The sequence below is a fragment of the Ixodes scapularis genome, unplaced genomic scaffold, assembly GCF_016920785.2.
Source record: "Ixodes scapularis isolate PalLabHiFi unplaced genomic scaffold, ASM1692078v2 PGA_scaffold11__112_contigs__length_91849675, whole genome shotgun sequence".
NCBI classification, from domain to species: Eukaryota; Metazoa; Arthropoda; class Arachnida; order Ixodida; family Ixodidae; genus Ixodes; species Ixodes scapularis.
In genome coordinates this window covers 62692864-62714393 of record NW_024609837.1, presented here as the reverse complement: position 1 = coordinate 62714393, position 21530 = coordinate 62692864, and the positions used below count along the sequence as shown (strand labels likewise).

The 21530-nt window shown below is 46.8% G+C and overlaps 1 protein-coding gene across 1 annotated transcript in view; it reads right to left on the bottom strand.

The window, feature by feature from the left end:
* Positions 1–20970, bottom strand: part of LOC8030043 (acetylcholine receptor subunit alpha) — a 36992-nt gene extending 16022 nt beyond the window's left edge. Inside the window, exons 1-2 of the mRNA XM_002408757.5 lie at positions 20855–20970; positions 19579–19759 (exon numbers count right to left, since the gene is read on the bottom strand). Coding sequence (XP_002408801.5) covers positions 19579–19759; positions 20855–20970 — 297 coding nt within the window. The remainder of the gene's footprint in view (positions 1–19578; positions 19760–20854) is intronic.
* Between the last annotated feature and the right edge of the window lie 560 nt (positions 20971–21530).

The window sequence follows — 21530 nt, the reverse complement described above, 5'->3', positions numbered from 1 at the left end:
GAATGGTGTAAACCACGCCCTGTGCTTTTTCTTCTGGTGGACGGTCTTTCGGTCTTGGCATAAACCTTCCCAGTGTGGACGTGGGCTTGTGGGCCACCAGAATGCCTTCCTTTCCCAGTACTCGTGCGAGCGCTTCGCTGGTTCCCTTTACGTAGGGAACGCTTATACGCGCGACTCGATGGGGCTGTTGTTCTTCTACTGGCATCTGGTTTTGTCTGGCGAGACCTTGCCGTCGGGCGATGCGCTCAATAAAGCTACTAGAATAACCATTTTTCTTTAGGTCTTCAATTATGGTCTTCTTCTCCTTCTTTCTATCGGTTTCCGACGAGCAGATGGTCGTTGCCGTACGCAGCAGGGTCGAAACCACTGAGGCCTTATGACTCGTTGGATCGTTGGAGACAAAATCGAGGTAGCGTCCGGTGTGTGTTGGTTTTCGGTACACCGCAAACGTCAGATCTTGTCCTGGTCGGTTCACCAGCACATCAAGGAACGGCAAGGTGCCATCCGTCTCATATTCTACGGTAAATTTAATGGCCGGCTTGATAGAGCTGAGGTGTGCCAAAATATTATTCACGGAGGACAGAGCACCCAGCGACCTAAACAGGTCGCTGGGTGCTCTGCCCTCCGTGTGCGCACATGGCCTCCGTGACCTGACGGAAAAGCTGAAGAGATGACCATCTTCATAACTAAAGTTATTTTACAATTTTTCCAATTTCCTAGCTTCTCTTTTTTAATTTTTCCTTTTCTCTTTCTTTCTTTTCTTTCCTTTTTTGAAGACGAAGAGGTTGGGAGCTGCTGCTGTGTCCGCGCGCCTTCAGTCACCCCTGAAGAAGAAACCGTGTTGGTTTTGAAACGTCGGGTTGCCTTTCATTTTTTGGTTGGAGATATGTTTTCAGACTTTAACTCTCACCCAACCAGGCAGATATCTGTCGAATATGTTTACTTTCAAAACTTGAAAGAAGCGTTTTTGACCTTCACGATCAAAGAATTTGCAGTGCCATAGAATGTGCAATACAGTTAACAATTCACAGCACTGCTCACAGGGTGGAGTGACCTCACTACAAAAACGATGTCAATCGGTCACACGCAGGCTTGTAAAGTACCCAGGTACAAATAACTGGAAATCAATATCTAGGTACTTTTGTTGTACCCGAGGTACACACCTAGCTGCTTTCATTTCTCGGTATTGCATTATCTGTGTCTTAGGTAGCACACTTTCCAGTGACTTGTAACTAAGTGAAGTTACTTTTTACAGGTACTTTTCTGTTCACTTCGTCAAAATGGTAGGAACTATAAATCTTAAAGTATTAACACACTACCATGGGCCGTAATTAACGTTGAGTTGGGTACGACCTTGGAAGCACTGACTTGATCGAACGACGTTTTAACTAACGATGCCCGCCCATGATATCTCACTGAACGACACTAGCGAATGACGGTGTTCATATGAGCGAACAGTGGATTAGCGATGCCATTCTAGCGACACTAATGTATCAAATCCCTTCGGAACTTCGTTTAGAGAAAATAGTGGCCTGCTTCCTTCATCTCAAACCGAAGTCGACTTCATTGCGTGTTTGAAGCTCCTCTGACAGCTATACAAGGGAGGAGATAACTTGAAAGATGTGCGCAGTTGCTGTTGCCTGTATCTTGTCCTGGTGGTAGCTTTCTTCTGCCATAAATATAATATAAAATGTAACTGAAAATAAATCATAATTACAGTCGTAGAGCAAGGTAACAATTTGTATATATTACAGTTTTCACTCAATAAGTTTGACTCATATTTTGCAGTTATTAAAACTAACAAAAAGTTTCGAAAGAAAAATAAAATTTAATTTTCCTAAAAAAAAAATAAAAAAAAGCGAGGAAGTTTGATGTTTTTTCCTCGTAGTCACGAAGGTAAGGTGCTTAAGCACTCGACCCATGCGTTTCTTTATGCGGCCGACGTCTTCTGGGCCCCGTCGACGTCAGCACCGTCTCTGAGGGCAAGATCATCAACAAGCGAGTTTCGGCGTGACATGGTAAACAGTGCAAGCTGTGGCCTCGGTGAACCAGTTGAAGCGTGGGGATAAGGGAACGTGATGACTCAACTGCGATGTGAACATCGCATTGACATCAATAAAGCACATTTATCGAACTCGTTTTTGTGTGTATTCTTAGAATAAAAAAAAGCTTTACTTTCAATATTTTCTGACAAATCTGGGGAAAATAAATGAAGTATCTTTAATGTAACTGTACCTGTACCTAGGTACATTTTTAAGCGAGTACCTAGGTACCTTTTTCGTATGAGTAACTGTATCTGTATCTTAGGTGCATTTTTTTAGTAAGTTTTACAACCCTGGGTCGCACGTCAGAATTTTTTGAGGATATTGAATATTGAAGCAATCGTGGCAAAAACACACATATCTCCAACGTATTGAAAATCACATGTTTGACCACTCGCCATAATTTGTCTCCTCAAACTACTGCGCTAGGACTTCTCTCACATTCTTGGGATCAATTTCAATACATATATTGAATTTAACAAAAAAGGTTAATATTAAATAAAAAGTGCCGACCTCTGTCTCTTTTATGATATTTGGCAATGTTTGTCAAGTTTTTTTCGAGTGACCCATTTGAGGTTTTTGATGTAGGACAACGGCTTTCTCCGAGCTTTGAAAGGGGCGCAAAGTTGCAAGTTTATGTAACGAAAACTTGGTCACGGAAGTGACGTCTCTCTCGAGTATATATCAGGTGACGTCGGTCATGTGACGTCAATTGATGCCCCGCGACCTGAGGTTACGTGATTTATATACCAATCCAGTTTTCCCTCTAAACGTGGCGAGACAATTAATGTCCCGTTGCCTTACGCCACGTGGACGGAAAAATCCACGTTATATATCACCTGGGACAACGTGACCTTTCCACCAATTCCCTTTCCCCGCTACATTTGGAGGAACATTTATGTCGCGTGACATGGAATCACGTGATATACACACCAATTCAGCTCCCCGCCTACATTCGGCGGAGAAATCGACGTCACATAACCTGACGTCACGTGAACTATACCCAAATTTAGTTTCCCCGCTAAATTTAGCTGGTCACGTGGCATCATATTTCCGCCAAATTTTGCAAGGAAACTGAATTGGCGCAAAGGCCATGTGACGTCAGGTCACATGGACTAAATTTTCCCGTCAAATTTAGCGGAGAAAACTAATTGGTGAATAGGTCACATGAAATCGAGTTCACGTGGCATTAATGTTCCAGCCAAATTTAGCGGGGAAATTAACTGGTGTCTAGTTCACGTGACATCTACTTTACCGTTAACTTTAGGGGGGAACTGAACTGCTCTGTAGGCTCCGTGACGTCACGTCACGTGACTTCGCTTATACCCGAGCCACGTGCATGGACTTCTTGCGCACCCGCCACCGTCATGCGACATGAGTCCGTGAAGGCATCTCCAGCTGCCACATACAGCACATCGAGACGAGCGGACGAGGCACAGCCTGTCTAGTGCCACTAAATAAGCTACGCTTCAGAGTAACGACACCGGGCCATTTTGTGGCTTAAAATCATGGTTCCCAGTTGTCTGAAGCTTTATCTGAAATCACAGGAAGCGCAGTTGTGCCCTCCACACATGTTTAAACAGTTCGCGACAGGGAAAAGCAGTATTACACGAGCTTCTTACCACCGAATCTGATGGTGAAGAAGTCGCACTTTTGAATCATGATGATCGGCAGTTGCGTCTGCTCTGCACAAGCACCAAAATGGCGGCGCCCACAGCAATGTCGGGGAACGGAGTACCGATACTCTAAGCGCAGCTCATTTAGTGGCTCTAGGCCTGTCATATATCACCCGCCTCTCATTTCTTGTGGCACCCACACGTAGTTCTACGAAAATGTATGCAGCGTAGTACATCTATGCTTCGACCAACGTTTTATTGACCCTAATATCACCAAAATGAACAAAGGGAAGTTATTTTTATTCCGGACATATTCAATATTATATGTACAAAATAAAATGTTGTATATAGGTTTGAATAAGCGAAAGTTTGGAACCTGTACCAAATTTGAAAAACGATATTCTAAAAAGATGTTATTCTCACTTATTTAATGTTCATTAATAACATGGCTTTATAGTGGTTTATCACAAATATATGTATATAATATATGCCATTTTGTTTGTATTACCGTGATTAAACGTCGAATATTGTCAGTTGTGTGTTGTTATTCGGTTTTCTCGTGGGGGATATTTTGGATAATATATAGGCACGGATAAGGTTGAGCACGTAACCTTAATAGATTAAAAACATGCAAGCTTATAGGCAATTGAAGAGGGCAATCCGGAGCAAGTATTTTAATACGCCACAAAGCTTGGAGCTTTACAACGAACATTTAACAAAATGCAATCTTCCCATTTCGGGTCATGAACCAAATACTATATATTTTCACTATGTTTTAGGATAGACCACTATCGGTGCATTGACACTCATAAAAATAATCAAGTAAAAAAATGAGGTTTTTGGAAAAAAATTATTTCCAGATCTGGTGATTCTTTAAACAATCGCTAAAATGTGTATGCATTTTTTATAGTTTACACTTTAATGCATTTTTGAGCAATCAAACTTCCTGGGTTTGAGCTTTGTTGCGATACTAAGGTCAATGAAATATCTCAAATGGGTCACACTTACATCTTGTCAGACTTTTCCAAAAAAGTTTTTTTTTAATTATTTTAAAATACAAGATTTAAAAACAAAATTCATTATGCGTAATGAAATTTATTATTTATAGAGTGTCATAGAACAGCTCTAGTGCAGTAGTGTGAGAAGGGACAAAATACCGAGCGATCAGACAGGCAATCGCCGACAACGAGAAAAAAAAAATTACAAAGTTTGCCGTTTCCGCTTTTTTTTTCATTTAAGGAATGCCTTCAAATATAGTATTATGAATTTGACCCCAAAACCGAGCCTGAATTTATATTTATACATCAACATATAAGATAAAACTATTGAGAGGAAGTAGAAAGGCTTAGAAAAGCCGTTTGATATTAATATACATATATAAATTTTGGTTTTATACGAAATACCTCTCAGAAGTTTCAGCTGTAGCGGCATAAGGTTCAAACTGTAGAGCTGTTTCACGCACCCTTGTAACCTGGGCACGAAGTGCAGGCACACGCACTACGCATATCTTGATCGTGACTTCTGGGTACCTCCAAGACTTTATGAACAAAGATATAATCCCATTTCGTCTGACTTTTCCGCGAACCTTTGGAGCGAAATATGTTGCGAACGCGCTCTTTGACTGCCAAAATATCGATTCTCCCTTCTTTTTTTTTTTTTCTCAATTTATCGGTTTTTCTGCGCGCTCTTTGAAAGCTGAGAGCACACCTCACTCCTATTGGGGTCGGTGTGAGAAGTAAATCTCACGGTGATGTGGGGAATTAAAGAAAATAAAAAGATGGGCAGCAATAGGAAGTGCAACGCAGTTATTGAAAGAAGTAATTCGGGTTATGCAGAGCTTATCTCTTTTCGCAGAAATGTTAGTTTAAACGTTTGCATAAGAAACACTCAAAGTCTTGAAGCCGTTTCTTTTTTTTATCTCCAAACGCTTGAAAACGAAACTTCCTACCTTTTCCTGTTTCAAAGTGTGAAAAAAAATAGAAGAAAATATGGCCGGACTATGCATAGCCATAAATCCGTTTAAGAACTGAGTTTTCTTAGAGTGTGTTGTCAGCCGAGCGAAAAGTGTTGAGCATTTTGTTCAGAAAATATTATTGCTAGCTACTGAGAGGAATATAATTTCTTATAGCTGTATACTGCACGCTCAACGTGGACCGCTGATACCACATATGAAGAAAGGGTTCTCAAGTCTACCGTTTTTCTTAGACACTGCGCTTTCGAAAATCCCAAGCTATTGAAACCGTTATATTCTACATTGACACACTATAGGAGCTGTTATAAATAAAGCAATGACTGCTGAAAAAATATATATATATCGAGAGGGTTTACGTTACCGCCTAACTTATGTTACAGCGACAGCAGCTCGGCGTTTGCGTAATTCGCTATCATTAGAAAGTTTAGAAGACCCTACTTTGGCGGATTGCGGGGTGCAGTGAGCGCGTGCTCGATCCATGCTTTGAGTAAACGGCACGAGCTCCCGGTAGGAATTCGAAGCCCTAGCGTACCGTGCACTAAACATCCGCACACGAAAACAAAAATACGAAAGTAATAAAGAAAACACCATAAGTTAAGAGCTTTTTGTCAAAACAAAAAAAAACCTTTGTAAAAAGCACGCGCGAGGGCAAGACGCTCCATGGCCGACATGACGGTACGAGTCAGTAAATGTATACGACTTCACATACTTCTAGTTGAGGTCTGTTTTTCCTCTTCTTTCTAGTAAAACAGATAAAACATGCCACGTTTGCTCTGGAAATAGATTTCTTGTTGGCAGATCTGTCATGTTACGTGTTACCGGTGCGATTTTGGAGAACTCTTTTCTTGGGACATTTCCCCAAAGGTGTGGTGGAGGCAGGCCCACCCGAAAGCCAGCGCACCCAGGTCGCGAAAGAAGACCGCCGAACATGGTGCACCCGCCCGTCACGTGATGTTTACTTTGTTCCGCACGGTCTGCACGCTTGCTCGCGCGGGAAACACAGGCGTGAGCTCCGCCATCTTCGATGCCGCAGCGACTATACTCAGTGTCTTTCTACGTAGAGCGATGCCATCGTTTGTAGTACCCGATGCCGAGAGCACGGGCTCACGAAACAAAAACAAAAAAAAACACAAAAAACAATGAAAATCGCAGGAAAAAAATATTGACGAAGCATAGTTAGCTCCAAAAGCGCTTTTGTGTAGCAACAAACTCTTTCACGCGTTTCGACAAAAAAAAAAAAAAGCGTTCGTGAAAAAAAAAAAAAAAAAAAAATGTCGAGATGTCACCATACGTAGCGGACAGGAGCGCAACCAGCCGCGAACTCTTTGGACGCCGCGCAGGACTGCACCCTTCAACCGCACTGAAAAGGTACGCTAGCTAATTAGCATGCCCCTTGCGAAATAATCCAAATGCCGAAGAAACTAAAAAAAAAAAAATTGAGCGCCGATTACAAGACGCGTTGCGTTTCTACAGTGGAAGCTGTGCTGGTTATTCGTCGATATGACGGTGATCGCGCGTCATACGGTGATCTGATATTGAAATGACGTTGCGTTCATTCAGCGTAGATCCGCTGTTGACGAATGAATGATTTTAAGGTGGCAATGTGTTTTCCCGCCAAATTTAGCGGGGAAAGAGAATTGGTGCATAAGTCACGTGACGTCAATTTTTCCGAGCGAGGAACCTGAATTTGTCTGTAAGTCCCGTGACATCAGGTCACGTGACATCAATTTTCCCGCCAAATTTAGCGAAGAACCTGAATTTGTTCATACGTGACATGACGTATATTTTTCCGCTGAATTTAGTGGGGAACCTGAATTCATCCGCAAGTCCCGTGTCGTCAGGTCACGTGGCATTGATTGTCCCGCAAAATTTAGCGGGGAAACTGTTTATTTTCGTTTACGCTCACGTCGGTGCGAAACCGGGGGACGGGCCACTAACAGCGGCCGGTGTAAAACGCATAACTTTACGAAAGAGCACGTGTTGTGTCAAAAAAGGCGCTAAACTTGTCGCTTCAGCTTTCCCCACTCAGTTGCACCAGGGAAACGAGCTCATTACCATGAGAATTTGGTATATTCAAATGGGCTCTCCCGAACTCCTCCCTTTTGTATCCTTTCGCATTCGGGCGCCTTAAGAAAAAACGGATAAATAACGTTTGAACATAAAACACTGAGCCGTGCTCGACAACTGATTTTAATAGTAGCTCTCTTTGCAACTTTTGCAAAAAAAAAAAAAAAGCACCAATTGAGGGCAACGCTGCACAAAATCGTAGCGCGATATGTCAAGAAATCGAATTTTGCGGTATATTTAAAGAGCCTGGTCACTCCTTCATACACCCAGTATATCCCCGTTTCTTTGTGCTATGCTGTTCCAAAGCGGAGCAAAATTTCTATATTAACAGACTCGCTTTTTTCATGGTAAGGCTGCATGATTCGCGAACACGCCGACCAGAACCATCCGGTAACAGCAGCGCCAAGGCCGACATCCCTTTCACCATCTCCGACGCCATCCCCGCTCCTCTGTTTCCTCGTTCGTCCGCGAGAGGGCAAGCAGACGGGCTGGAGTTGCGTATAGAGCAAGTCGCTTAAACACGGCTTTAGGAAGCGAGCATATGAGGTGCCGTAAGCGCGAACGCTGAAAGCGGCAGCGGGTTGAGACTGCCGTAAAAGCTCCGCTTCCTACACGTGTTCGTTCTTTCCGTCGTGTTATGATTGGGCGTACGCATCGAAACATCTTTGATAGCAGTGATCGTATCGTAAGCCAGCTGTGACAGCGGACAGACAAAGCAGTCCACAGGCACGGAGCAGGCGTAGCCTAAGCCTTACGTAGCCGACCTAGCTGGCACCATAACCGAGTGGTTAACAGACGATGAGAGCAGCGTCGGTGCGCAAGACAGTATGGAATTAAGTTATTTTTTCGGCGTCGCTTGGCATGACGTCATACTGAGTCCTGGTGTATTTTAATGTATTTTTTTTTGCGATGATTTGGCGTCGCATGTTTTAGGCTTACAATACGCAGAAGCCTTATTCAAGGCAGAAATATATTGAATGTATACAGCCAAAAACTAATTCAGAATTGTTCCATCGGTAACTTCTGTGGAAAGACGCTTAGCAATAAACATTTTTTTTTATAAACCCAGCGGCTTCTGGGAGGAACAACGTGATTAATAACGCCATACATATTTCTTCTTTTTTCTTCAAATTATGTTTTTTGCAATATTTTGGGGAGGTTCACACTAACAGCTTTGGCTATAAGAATTCAAGAGCTCAAGAGTATAGAACGATAAGCAGGGTTGAGTAAAACCAGCAAGGTAAGAATTTGAATTATAACAAAACTGTCGACATGGAACTTTCGATCCGCTTGAAAAATATGGATGGTTGTTCGGTGCATGAGATAACCAATGTTGTCTTAAAACAATGAAGATAAATTTAAAATAAACAAATCGACGGATACATTATTTTTTTTTTTCTTTGAAACGAATGATGGCCCGCTCCACTCAGGAAAATTATATTGCCACCCGCAGAGCCGAGAAGGCAACGCTCGGTCACGGTCTTCTAGAAGATTCCCTGTCATTCTCGCAGCAGACGTAACTTTCCTTCTGCTTAGTTATTCTCGAAAGTGCCAGTTCATCCTCGCCCCGAGCGCGCGACGCTCGAACCTTCTTTGCCGAACTTTCGAGATAGTGACGCAGGGTAGATAAGCGGCTCCCGCGACCTTGTCGAGTCAGTCGCAGTCTCGCTCGCGCTTTCTGATTCGCCGCCGAATCGCCGCCTGCTTTTCTGCTGCTCCGACGCTCTTTCGTTACTTATTTTTGGTTGGCACAAGTTCGCCCATTAAATCTTTATTTTCAGTTCACTGTTCGGCTTTTCGTCACCTTCATTCGTGACATTTCTGGTGGAGGTGCGGGGTACAAAACCCGTGCAGCGTACCCCTACAAGAACTCGATCAGCAAGCCCCATTTCCCGACGACCTTCCGTTGAAGACTCGGAGCATCGAGCCAGCCGCCGTATTCAAGGGTTGCCCCGGAATTCGGTCTACTGCCGAAGAAGACCAACCAGTCGACGAAGCCGACAATGGACCCCCAGTCGTCACAGACTCTGACCGCCGTCCCCGTCGTCTACCTGCCCGTCGCCCCTCGTACACCGACGTCCTTCCATGGCGAGATCTACGAAGACGTCGAAGATTGGTTGCAGCAATACGAACGGGTGGCGCTGCACAACCAATGGACTCCGGAACAGCGTCTGCAAAACGTCTATTTTTCCCTCGAGGGAACGGCACGACACTGGTTCGAGAATCGTGAAACCTCGATTACGTCATGGGACCAGCTGAAAGGAGAGCTCCGAGGGACGTTCGCCAGTCAGCACCGAAGGGAGAGAGCCGAAGACCTCCTTCGGACGAGGACGCAAGGCCCCAACGAAAGCGTAACCAGCTTCGTTCAAGACGTCCTACGGCTGAGTGCGCGTGCCGACCCACAAGCCACTGATGACAAGAAGCTGCGTGTCCTCATGCGCGGGGTGAGGGACGACATCTTTGGGGGCCTCGTCCGCTACCCGCCGACCACCGTCGAAGCGTTTGTCACGGAAGCAACGAACATGGAGCGCGCCCTCCAAGCACGCGCCTCCTACTACCAACGACATCCCGGCGTCGTTGCCTCCACCGACATCGGCGCCCGCACCCGGGACATACGCGACGTTATCCGGGACATCGTCCGAGAGGAGCTCCGAAAGCTGCTCCCCGCTACTGAGCGCCCGGCGTCGCTGTCAGTCGCCGAGATCGTGCGCGACGAGGTACAGCGGGCCTTGCAGCCTGAAACTCCCGTCAACGAGCAAGCCCCTGAGGAACCGAGGCTGACCTACGCCGCCATGGCCAGACGACCGCCGCAAGCTCCCCGCCAAGCTACGGTGACACCACGACGTCAACCTCCAGCGCCACAGTACTACCAACGTCGCGAAGAACGACAGCACGTGCGCCCGGAAAAACCAGCACCCAGGAAAACTGACGTGTGGCGAACGGCCGACCGACGCCCGCTTTGTTACCATTGCGGGGAAGCCGATCATGTCTACCGCCGTTGCCTGTACCGGCAGCTGGGGTTACGAGGCTTCCACCCCGACGACCCGCGACCACGCTACGGAGAGCGACCTAGGGACATCGACGAATACCTCCGCCGTTCGCCATCCCCAGGACCGTCTCCCCGCCGCGGTTACCGATCGCCATCACCGCAACGCCTTGCATCGCCTCATCGTAGGTCCCGCCGAGAAAGCCTGTCCCCCTTGCCTCGCCGGGAAAACTGAGTGCGGCAATACCGGGAGGTGGTATTGCCGATGACGAACGACGCCAATATCCTCCACAAACGTCGGAGGGCTCCCACACTAGCGACAAAACGGATAGGAACAACGCTTCTGTGACGGTGTCGAATAACCTCGACGTTACCATCGACGGCCACGACGCGAAGGCACTCGTCGACACCGGAGCAGACTATTCCGTTTTAAGTGGGAGGCTCACTCGCCGCCTTTGGAGGGTGATGACGCCTTGGGATGGCCCAAAAATGCGAACCGCCGGCGGACATCTCATCACACCAGTGGGAAGGTGTACTGCGCGCGTGGACATCTACGGAGAGTCTTGTCCCGTCAAATTCGTCGTCCTCAAAGACTGTTCGAGAGACGTCATCCTTGGCATGGACTTCCTTTGTGAGTACGGTGCCGTGATCGACCTTGGAGCAAACAGGTTGACGCTGCGAAAGCCCGTGCTACCTCCGGAGGAATCCAAAACGTCGCCAGCCGCCGTCCGAGTCATTGCGGACCACGTGAACCTGCCGCCACGGTCGAGTGTTCTTGTGCCCGTCGTTACCGACGCAGTTGCCAGCGGGAAAGTCCTTCTGGAAGGCAACGTCCAACTGCTTCTCGGAAGAGGAATAGGCGTCGCAAGGGGCGTAGCAGAGCTGCAGGATGGACGTTGTGTGGTCCTCGCGACGAACTTTCGACCGGAGGCGCAGCATCTCACGAAAGGTGCCACTATAGGACACGTCGAGGAACTCCGGGCCGACGCCGAAATCGCCGCGATCTCCGAAGAGCCCTCGCCATGTCAGCCGTCCAGTACAGTGCCGCAACAGCTTGACGTTAACCCCAAGCTCAGCGCCACGGAACGACGACAGCTCGGAGACCTCCTCGCCGAGTTCGGCGACTGCTTTGCGACGACGTCGAGGGTGCGCCAGACAACAGTTGCGAAACACCGCATCATTACCAACGAGGACGCGCTCCCTGTGCATCGGCCGCCGTACCGGGTCTCCCCAAAGGAACGAGAGGCCATTCATGAACAAGTACAGGAGATGCTCAACGACGACATCATTCAGCCTTCGAGCAGCCCGTGGGCCTCTCCAGTTGTGCTGGTAAAGAAGAAAGACGGAACGCTTCGATTCTGCGTTGACTACCGGCGGCTCAACGCGGTCACGAAGAAAGATGTGTATCCGCTCCCCCGCATCGACGACACGCTGGACCGGCTGCGCCACTCCCGATACTTTTCGTCGATGGACCTTAAGAGTGGCTACTGGCAGATCGAAGTCGACGAACGGGACCGAGAAAAGACTGCCTTCGTCACGCCCGACGGACTGTTTGAGTTCAAGGTGATGCCCTTCGGACTGTGCACGGCGCCGGCAACGTTCCAACGTGTCATGGACACCGTCCTGGCAGGCCTCAAGTGGCAGAGCTGTCTCGTTTACCTCGATGACGTCGTGGTATTCTCGGCCAACTTCGACGAGCATTTGCGACGCCTTCGGGCCGTTTTAGAGGCAATCAGGACCGCAGGACTCACCCTCAAGCCGACGAAGTGCCGGTTTGCCTACGGCGAACTGAAGTTCCTGGGCCACGTGGTGAGCAACGAAGGTGTAAGTCCTGACCCTGAGGAGACTCGCGCCGTAGCGGCCTTTCCACCGCCCACCGACAAAACTGCCGTCCGAAGATTCCTTGGGCTTTGCGCATACTACCGGCGATTCGTTCAGGATTTCGCCAAGCTTTCTGCGCCGCTAACGCACCTTACGAAGGACGCCGTGAACTTCGACTGGGGTGAAGAACAACAACAGGCATTCGACGAACTAAAGCGACGGCTCCAGTCACCACCGATTCTCGGCCACTTCGACCAATCAGCCGAAACGGAGGTCCACACGGACGCCAGTAATACAGGACTCGGAGCGGTACTGGTCCAACGACAAGACGGTGCGGAGCGCGTGATCGCATACGCTAGCCGGACGCTGTCGAACGCGGAACGCAATTACTCAACGACCGAGAAGGAATGTCTGGCCGTCGTCTGGGCCATCACGAAATTCCGCCCATACCTGTACGAGACTCCTTTTCGGGTGGTCACCGACCACCATTCGCTGTGTTGGTTAGCGAGCCTGAAGGACCCATCGGGACGCCTCGCTCGATGGAGCCTACGACTGCAAGAGTACGACGTAACCGTGGTCTACAAGTCAGGCCGAAAACACAGCGACGCCGACTGCCTGTCCAGAGCCCCTGTCGAGTCAGCTGCCGGATGTGCCAAAGACGACGACGACGACCACTTTCTTGGCGCGGTGAGCATTCACGGCATGGCAGCACTCCAGCGGGACGATCCTGAGCTGCGTGCATTGATCGACCACTTGGAGGGACGAGGGGGTACGATTCCCCGAGCCTTCTCACGTGACCTGCCAAGATTCGCCGTCCGGAGAGGTATCCTCTATAAAGAAAACTTCGGGGACAACAACTCGACGTGGTTGTTAGTGATTCCTGCTAGTCTTCGAGAAGAGATCTTCCAAGCCTGCCACGACGACCCAACATCTGGTCACCTTGGCTACAGTAGGACTCTTGCTCGAATCCGAGAAAAATACTACTGGCCCAAGCTTCCGAAGACTGTCCACCTCTACGTCCGTTCGTGCCACAAATGCCAACGACGCAAGAAACCACCGACGAAGCCGGCAGGTCTCTTGCAACCGATCGCGCCCCCGACTGCACCATTCCAGCAGGTTGGAATGGATCTTCTCGGACCTTTCCCACCGTCGGCGCAGGGAAACCGGTGGATAATCGTGGCAACTGATTATCTCACCAGGTACGCCGAGACAAAAGCACTCCCGTCGGGGACCGCCGTGGAAGTAGCCAAATTCTTCGTGGAGTCTATCGTCCTCCGACACGGCGCTCCCCAAGTCCTGATTACGGACCGAGGATCCTCGTTCATGGCGCAACTGACACAAGAGATACTCCGCCTGAGCCACACCGACCACCGCCGGACCACGGCATACCACCCGCAGACCAACGGGCTGACGGAGCGACTAAACAAGACCATCTCCGACATGATTTCTATGTACGTGGACGTGGAACACAAGACGTGGGATGAAGTGCTGCCCTACGTCACGTTTGCGTACAACACGGCGATTCAAGAAACTACCGGCGTTACACCCTTTCAGCTGGTGCACGGCAGAAAGGTGACGACGATGCTCGACGCCATGCTGCCCCACGACCCGACGGATGACGGCGCTGACGACGCCCAGCTGGTCACCCAACGAGCAGAAGAAGTACGCCAGCTAGCCCGTCTTCGAATAAAGGACCAGCAACGTGTGGACGCTGGCCGGTACAACCTTCGCCGCCGCGACGTGGAGTTCCAGCCCGGAGACAGGGTATGGGTGTGGACGCCCATTCGCCGCCGCGGCCTCAGCGAGAAACTGTTAAAACGCTACTTCGGACCCTACAAGGTCATCCGCCGCCTTGGGGACTTGAACTACGAGGTGCTCCCCGACGGAACTCGCCCATCAGGACGCCGCCAGCCACGACCCGAAGTCGTCCACGTAGTTCGACTCAAGCCGTTCTACGCGCGTTAGGATTGTGAAACTGCATGTTTGTTTTGTTTCGCCGTAATTGTTTCAGCCATTTCCGTTTTTCTTTCGTTTTGCATCGGGGCGATGCACTTTTAAAGGGGGGATAATGCCACCCGCAGAGCCGAGAAGGCAACGCTCGGTCACGGTCTTCTAGAAGATTCCCTGTCATTCTCGCAGCAGACGTAACTTTCCTTCTGCTTAGTTATTCTCGAAAGTGCCAGTTCATCCTCGCCCCGAGCGCGCGACGCTCGAACCTTCTTTGCCGAACTTTCGAGATAGTGACGCAGGGTAGATAAGCGGCTCCCGCGACCTTGTCGAGTCAGTCGCAGTCTCGCTCGCGCTTTCTGATTCGCCGCCGAATCGCCGCCTGCTTTTCTGCTGCTCCGACGCTCTTTCGTTACTTATTTTTGGTTGGCACAAGTTCGCCCATTAAATCTTTATTTTCAGTTCACTGTTCGGCTTTTCGTCACCTTCATTCGTGACAATATAAGTACCGACTTGCTGACCTCGAACATCTGGCTCACGCATATCACTTTGGCGCGCCTCTGGTGAGCATGAAAAAATACGGACTTTGCAGCATCCTAGCTAGTAAGGACCGAAGTAAAGTATTTTCGGCCGAACGAACGCATTGGAGAAACACCTTATGAGGCCCAAGTTATTGAAAAGACCCTTAGGGATGTTGCTGAAGCCTGGATACCGGAATCGGAGGGTAAGACACAACAATTAAAGCGATAGTTGAACTTACTTTGAGTAGGCGTACTAAGAGTACGACAAAAAGGTCAACCAATAAATGTATTCCTTTAAGCCGTAATTATAAATCACGCGAGCAATCAATAAGAGACACAAAAATGATGACTGGATTTTTCACAGAATATGACTTGGATGCATCACATTTTTGGCGTTAATTAAATTTTATGCAATGCATCATTTTGTCATGGACATATTGTCACATACTAAAATTGAAGAAAATCGTAAAACTAAAAATAAACCTTTATGGGCGAACTTGGTCCTACATGGGGATGCCGGGAACCACCCTAGGTTCGAATTCGAAAGGTTTCGATATTTTTGACAGTACGGAGGCTCGAATTCGGAAAATCGCAGCTTTCCAAAATCGTAGGGTTTCGAAATCGAAAAGTTCGAAGCTTTCACGGTTTCTAAAAGTTCGGGTTCGATTATTTTGAACATTTTTTTTTCTTGAGGTTCGATAAATTCGAAGATTTCGAACTTTTCTAATTTGAAATTTGAGAAATTCGAATGTTTCGAATTTCTTTGGATCTAAATTTCGAAAGAATCGAACGGTTCGAATTATTAAAGACGTAAGGTTCGATAAATTCGAAGATTTTGAATTTCTTTCTACATAAAGTTTGAAAAGTTCGAAGGTTTCGATTCCCTTCTAGGACTAAATTCGAAAAAAAAAAACTTTCAAGGTTTCAAATTTTTTATGAAGTCCAAGTGCGCAAAGTTCGAAGTCCGGTTTTCATGTTCTGTAACAGTTTCAGTTTCAAATAACGTTTTCACGCCTCACTGGTTTTCATTAAATCAAGTTTAGAAGAGTTCGGGTGTGATATTTAGACTGCGCCGAAGTTGGTCAGGCAACTAAATTAGACGACGAGTGTCTCGGATGTGCTGAAATATTTGCCAGTGCAGAGCGACGTCTGACAATAGATCAGTAATTGTGACCGCCAGCCCGGGGTGGTCATTAACGTGCATCACGAAGTAGTGATCCTACGAACGCGCTATTTAACGATACTCCTCCAGTTCGAAACGGCCAGGGGCAGGCAGGTGGTTGAGGCCCAGAAAAACCTTGAAGTGATCTGGCAAACTGCCTCCCTACCCCCTTGCACGCTGGTAGTAATCCGATCGAACGCCGCCCGACTGACGCTGGCATATAGTAAGTTTAGTTTGCACATCTTGCAAAATCCTGAGATTGGGATTGAAATTTGAAAGAAAAAGTGTAAGAAGACAGAAAGAACGGGACAGGACAACGTCTCAAACTCAGCTCAGGGCAACGTCTCAAACTCAACTCAGCTGAAAACTCAGCTCAGTACAACGTCTCGAACTCAACTCAGTTGAGTTTGAGACGTTGTCCTGTCCCCCTTTTTCTTTCTTCTTACACTATTTTTTTCGAATTTCATTCCCAGTCTCGGGATTTTGCATCATGATCAACATACACCAGCTCGCCTGCACCTTGACAATTTTTTTGTTTGTAATTGCTTCGGAGGTTTATTTTCTGGGGTAAAAGAAACGCCAAGCAAAAAGCACAGAAGCTGACGCAACTTCAGGTCGAGGAGCGTTCTAGCACACCAGTGGCGTCGGAAGAGGAAAAACGGGGGGAAGGGGAGGGAGGGGGGGCTCCAGTCTCTCCCCCCCTCCCAGATATTTCGAACTGTTAAAGAAAACAATACGGGGAAGGAGGGCATGGTCGAGCTTATTTTAATCTGAAATTATTTATGCATATGTATAGCTACTGTCACTCTTCACTGCATAAAAGATCGTGTAGATGGTAATTGTTAGAAACAGTTGTCAGAAGGCACTACTCGTCACATGCTCGGCGGCTCCGAAGTTCAAAGCTATATCTTTTTGACCTAAATAACTGTGCCATTGGTAAAAATTAATCAATAAATAAACATAACAATAAATGCAAAAATAAAAAGCTGGAGAGAAAGAAAAAAACTATCAAGAATCTGCCGGAAGTGTTGTAATTCTTGCATAGTATTCAGGGGCCCAGAACTATAAAACAAGTTTCTCCTACCAAAATCTGTACAGGCCAAAAGAAACACGTCCCAAGAACGTAAAATGAGAAAAAAATATTTATGACGTTCGCTACTTGAACAATTTTAGAAATCTTTCCCTATGAGTTAATTTCTTCCTCAATGTGAAAAAAGCAATAAATACATTATTTTGAATTCTGCAGATGGTAATGATATGTACTGTCTCTGGTGTTAATTTAAATGCGACACCGAAAACAATGTAGGCGAAAGAAATTACCAGGTTTAGGGCATAATCGCCCGTAGGTACATGTTTGGATATTTCTTCGAAACTCGTCTTGAGCAACCATAATCATACCTTAAGACGACACTGACCTAGGCTATACATATATCATTCTTAAAATGTTTAACATCTCTACCATAAATAGCTTCGGCTCTAGCGCGTTTCAAATATGGCACAAATGACAACTGTCAAAAACCCGTCGTCCTTCCTCGCTCCTTCGGGAATCTATTTCTTCAAAACCAAGCATGCCAGATGATTGAAATAAACGGCATTGCCTTTCGCAAGGAATGTGGCACCGCATGTAAAATGGCGAAAAAAATTACGAATGTACCTCAGTGCTTCAATTCAAATGAAACCGCCCTCCGGTCTTTCGAAGGTCGACGAACTTCGAACTTTTGCCCTAAAAGTTCGAAGTTCGTCGAACTTTTGACTTTTCAGGAATCGAAAGTTCGACCATTTTTGAAGTCTTTAGATTAATAGGTTCGAAAGTTCGAAAATTATCGAATTTCTTAGAGTAGGAAATTCGAAAGTTAAAAAAAAACTTCGAACTTTTTAGTGCAAGAAGGTCGAAAGTTCGAAAATCACCAAATTTTTTCGTCTATAGAGTTGGAAAGTTCGACAAGAGTCGAACTTTGCTGCGTAATAAGGTCAAAAATTCGAAAAGCGTCGAACTTCTTAGTTTAATAAGTTCGAAACTTCGACTGCAGTCGAATTTCTCGACATGGAAAGTTCGAAAATTCGAAATCTTTCGAACCTTTCCAACTGCTTGATTAGATCATCGAAACTTCGGTTCGAAAAAAGTTCGCGGCATTCCTAGTCCTACATACTGAAAATAAATAAAACATATATTTGCGTCTGCGACAGAAGGGCGACTGACCCGAAGCAGCAAGTTACTGCGGCTTTTATACATGTGGTCAGCTCAGGAATATTCCGAACATGAGCGCACAATGACAGCCGAAATTGTGCTGGAATTTTCCAGAAGAGTACAGCATTATAAAAGAAAAGAACAAGGGTCCAACGGGGATCCGAAACCCCTTCCTTCGCGTGAAAACCGTGTGCGCTGCCAACTCTGCCGCGAACGCGGCAATATCATCAACACTATAGCACAAAACGACACAAAGCTTATATCTCCAAGCTCTCAGTGGTGGTGGGTTCGTGCCTTAAATACGATACATACCCTTGGTTCGCCGCGCATGCGCAGTAGCACCCGGAGTCAAGGAGCCGGGGAGCGACAGCTGCGGACTGGAGAGAGGCGCATCTCTGGAGAGGAGGGGCTAGTATTGCTGGCGCCGACCACCGCTGGCAGCCGCGCCGAAGACGTCGGACTATATCGAGCCCTTCAATCTAATCTGAATCTAAGGGAACTTTACCAATACAGGGGATGGGCGATTGTAGAGGACGATGGTGGTGGTGAACGAAGGTGGTCAATTGCGCTTTTAAAATTTGAGTTACAATGATAGAAATACGTGCTATCTCGTTAAAGAAAGGTTTTAGTAGTTGTTTTGTCTTGTAAACAAAAATACTAGTTTGAGCGGGTCAACCATTTTTAAGGAACGGAACTCGAAACAAAACTGATACAAAATTTCAATGTATGCCACCAGTGGCATTTCAGAGCTTGCTTTTTTGAAACTCCTATGCAAAAACAAAACTCGAAGACATTTAGGTTCATCACAAAAAATCTATCTAGGTGATATTTCATTTTCAAGTACATCCAATAAATCAACTTCACATTGTTGTTCGAATTTAAGTGATACAAAACAAAGGTAAGCACTGACCTTATTGGGCGGCTCCACGAGTTATAGGAGACTACTTTGGAGGACGAAAGCTACCAGGAGAAGGACGAGGTAGTCTTACTAGATCACGGCGTGTACATGTCTGCTTGGGAGGACTCAAGTTTATAGCAAGAAGACAAAAATGACTGGACTAGTCCACCAGGAGAAGACTATTTCGGAAGACGGCCCTTACCAGCAAGAGGTCGATGGAGTGGGCCTAGTTCATGACGTGTGCAAGACAGCTTTGGGGGACAGCAGGTATTAGTAAAAGGACGGTAGTTGAACTAGTTTATGAAGCGTCCAAAACTGGTTAGAGAACTTGAGTCATTCTAACGAGGACGATGCTCACCTGAAGCCCGTCGTAGATCCAGGAGCCTAGTTTCATGATGCACGTCTGGTCGTCAAAGGGAAAGTAGGTGACGTCCACGGGACATGTGCTCCGGAACTTTGTGGGCGGCGGCCAGAAGACGTTGCCGCCGGGATCGAGCATGGCACGGCTCTGGTAGTAACCCCGGGTATAGTCGTCGGCACTGCGACATCGGATAGCAATATGTACGGGCTCCCACGTGTGTGGTTCTATTACATTTATTTGTCAGATTTCCAATCTGAATTTTTTTAACACCAAATGCGGCTGATCAGCTGAAGTCTGGAAAACTGTTACGAAGAACCGTCACGAAAGAATGGGAGCTCAACATCATTACGTCATGCAAAACCATTGCCGTCAATTTTCCTGCTAAATCTAGCGGAGAAACTAAATTATTTCATACGTGACGTGATCCCAGGTTATGGGACGTCATTTTCCCTTCAAAATTTAGCGGGAAAACTTAATTTGTGTTGAGGTCACGTGATGTCAACGATTTCGCTAAATTTATCGGGAAAGGTACTGCTGTTGAGGTCATGCGACGTCAATTTTCCCGCTAAATCTAGCGGAGAAACTGAATTTGTTCTTAGCTGAGTTACGCCAAGTCATATAACGTCATTGCCCCCGCTAAATTTAGTTGGTAAACTGAATTGCTGTTGAGGTCACGTGACGTCAATTTTGCAGCTAAATCTAGTGGAGAAAATGAATGTGCTCAAAGGTGACGTGACACCAAGTTATGTGACGTCGGTTTCGCCGCTAAGTTTAGCGGGAAATTCAATGGTGTTGAAGTCACGCGACGTCATTTTCCCCGCTTTATTTAGCGCGGTTACGCCAACGGTGACGCCGACGGCGGCGGCGTGCCGCGAAACCAGGCAACGTGCGCTTAAGAGCTGCGTTCTAAGAACAGAGCTTCTTTTCAATAAAGGGCGCGGAACGCTATACAAGCAAAAATACGCTACACATTGTCCAAAAGGAAGCGTCCGAGAGTCCAAGATGGACCAACATTTGGAAAAACAAGCCTACATTTATTAAAATAAATAATAATGTTATGGAACATCAAACATACGTATAGAAATATGCTGGTCCACGAAAGCAAAAATGTTTGTTCTCCAACCATCGCCGCTCTTCCCAGTCTGCACTAAGCACCAAAATGGCGGCACTCACAAGACAGACAGGATATGAAGTGAGGTTACTCTACGCACGACTTCTATTGTCTCTAGTCGATTTTCTTGGCAAGGGAAAGATACTAAGAAACAGCGCTCACTTGTTGTAGAGAACGATGTCTGGCAACCAAATCTTGTCGCAGGGAATTCGTAGCTTGGTCAAGTTTCCATAATCAGAAGGGTTCCACACCAGGTACTCGTCCACCCATTCCTGCATAGTAGACCGCATTTACATACAAATACGACAAATGCCTTCTCGAATAGACCTACATTCATCGGCTCCAACGAGAACCTCGACTGCAAGTGTGACACTACAGGTGTTCTTAGTAACCCTCTTTTGATTTGGTGGTTTCGTAGAAAACATTGTTGGTGGAGTTTTGTTTTATTCTTTGGAACAAGAAATTTTAAATACGATATAGTCAAGAATTGTTTTGGGCTGATGCGGCTGTGAGCACGATGCAGAAAATATGTTCTCTAGTCCGTTAAGTAGGTGATGAATAGCAGAAGCGCCTCCAACAAACCCTTCCCTGCAATGATTGGTGGTTTCTTTTTCTTCACCTGCCTCCTCTCTTCCCCGTTCGCTAGGCTAAAGTGCAAAGAATGCTGGGCATTGAAGGAGGTTCTTGTACTGTTATCCTTCGCCTGTAACATATTACAAAATCGCCGCTTTTATTTGCTATGTTAGGATATTGATCCCACACAACCACGTCCATTGATTGTTTATTTCAGTTACACAAACGTTTACACAGCAGACTACCTGCGTGTGCAGTGCTTAAA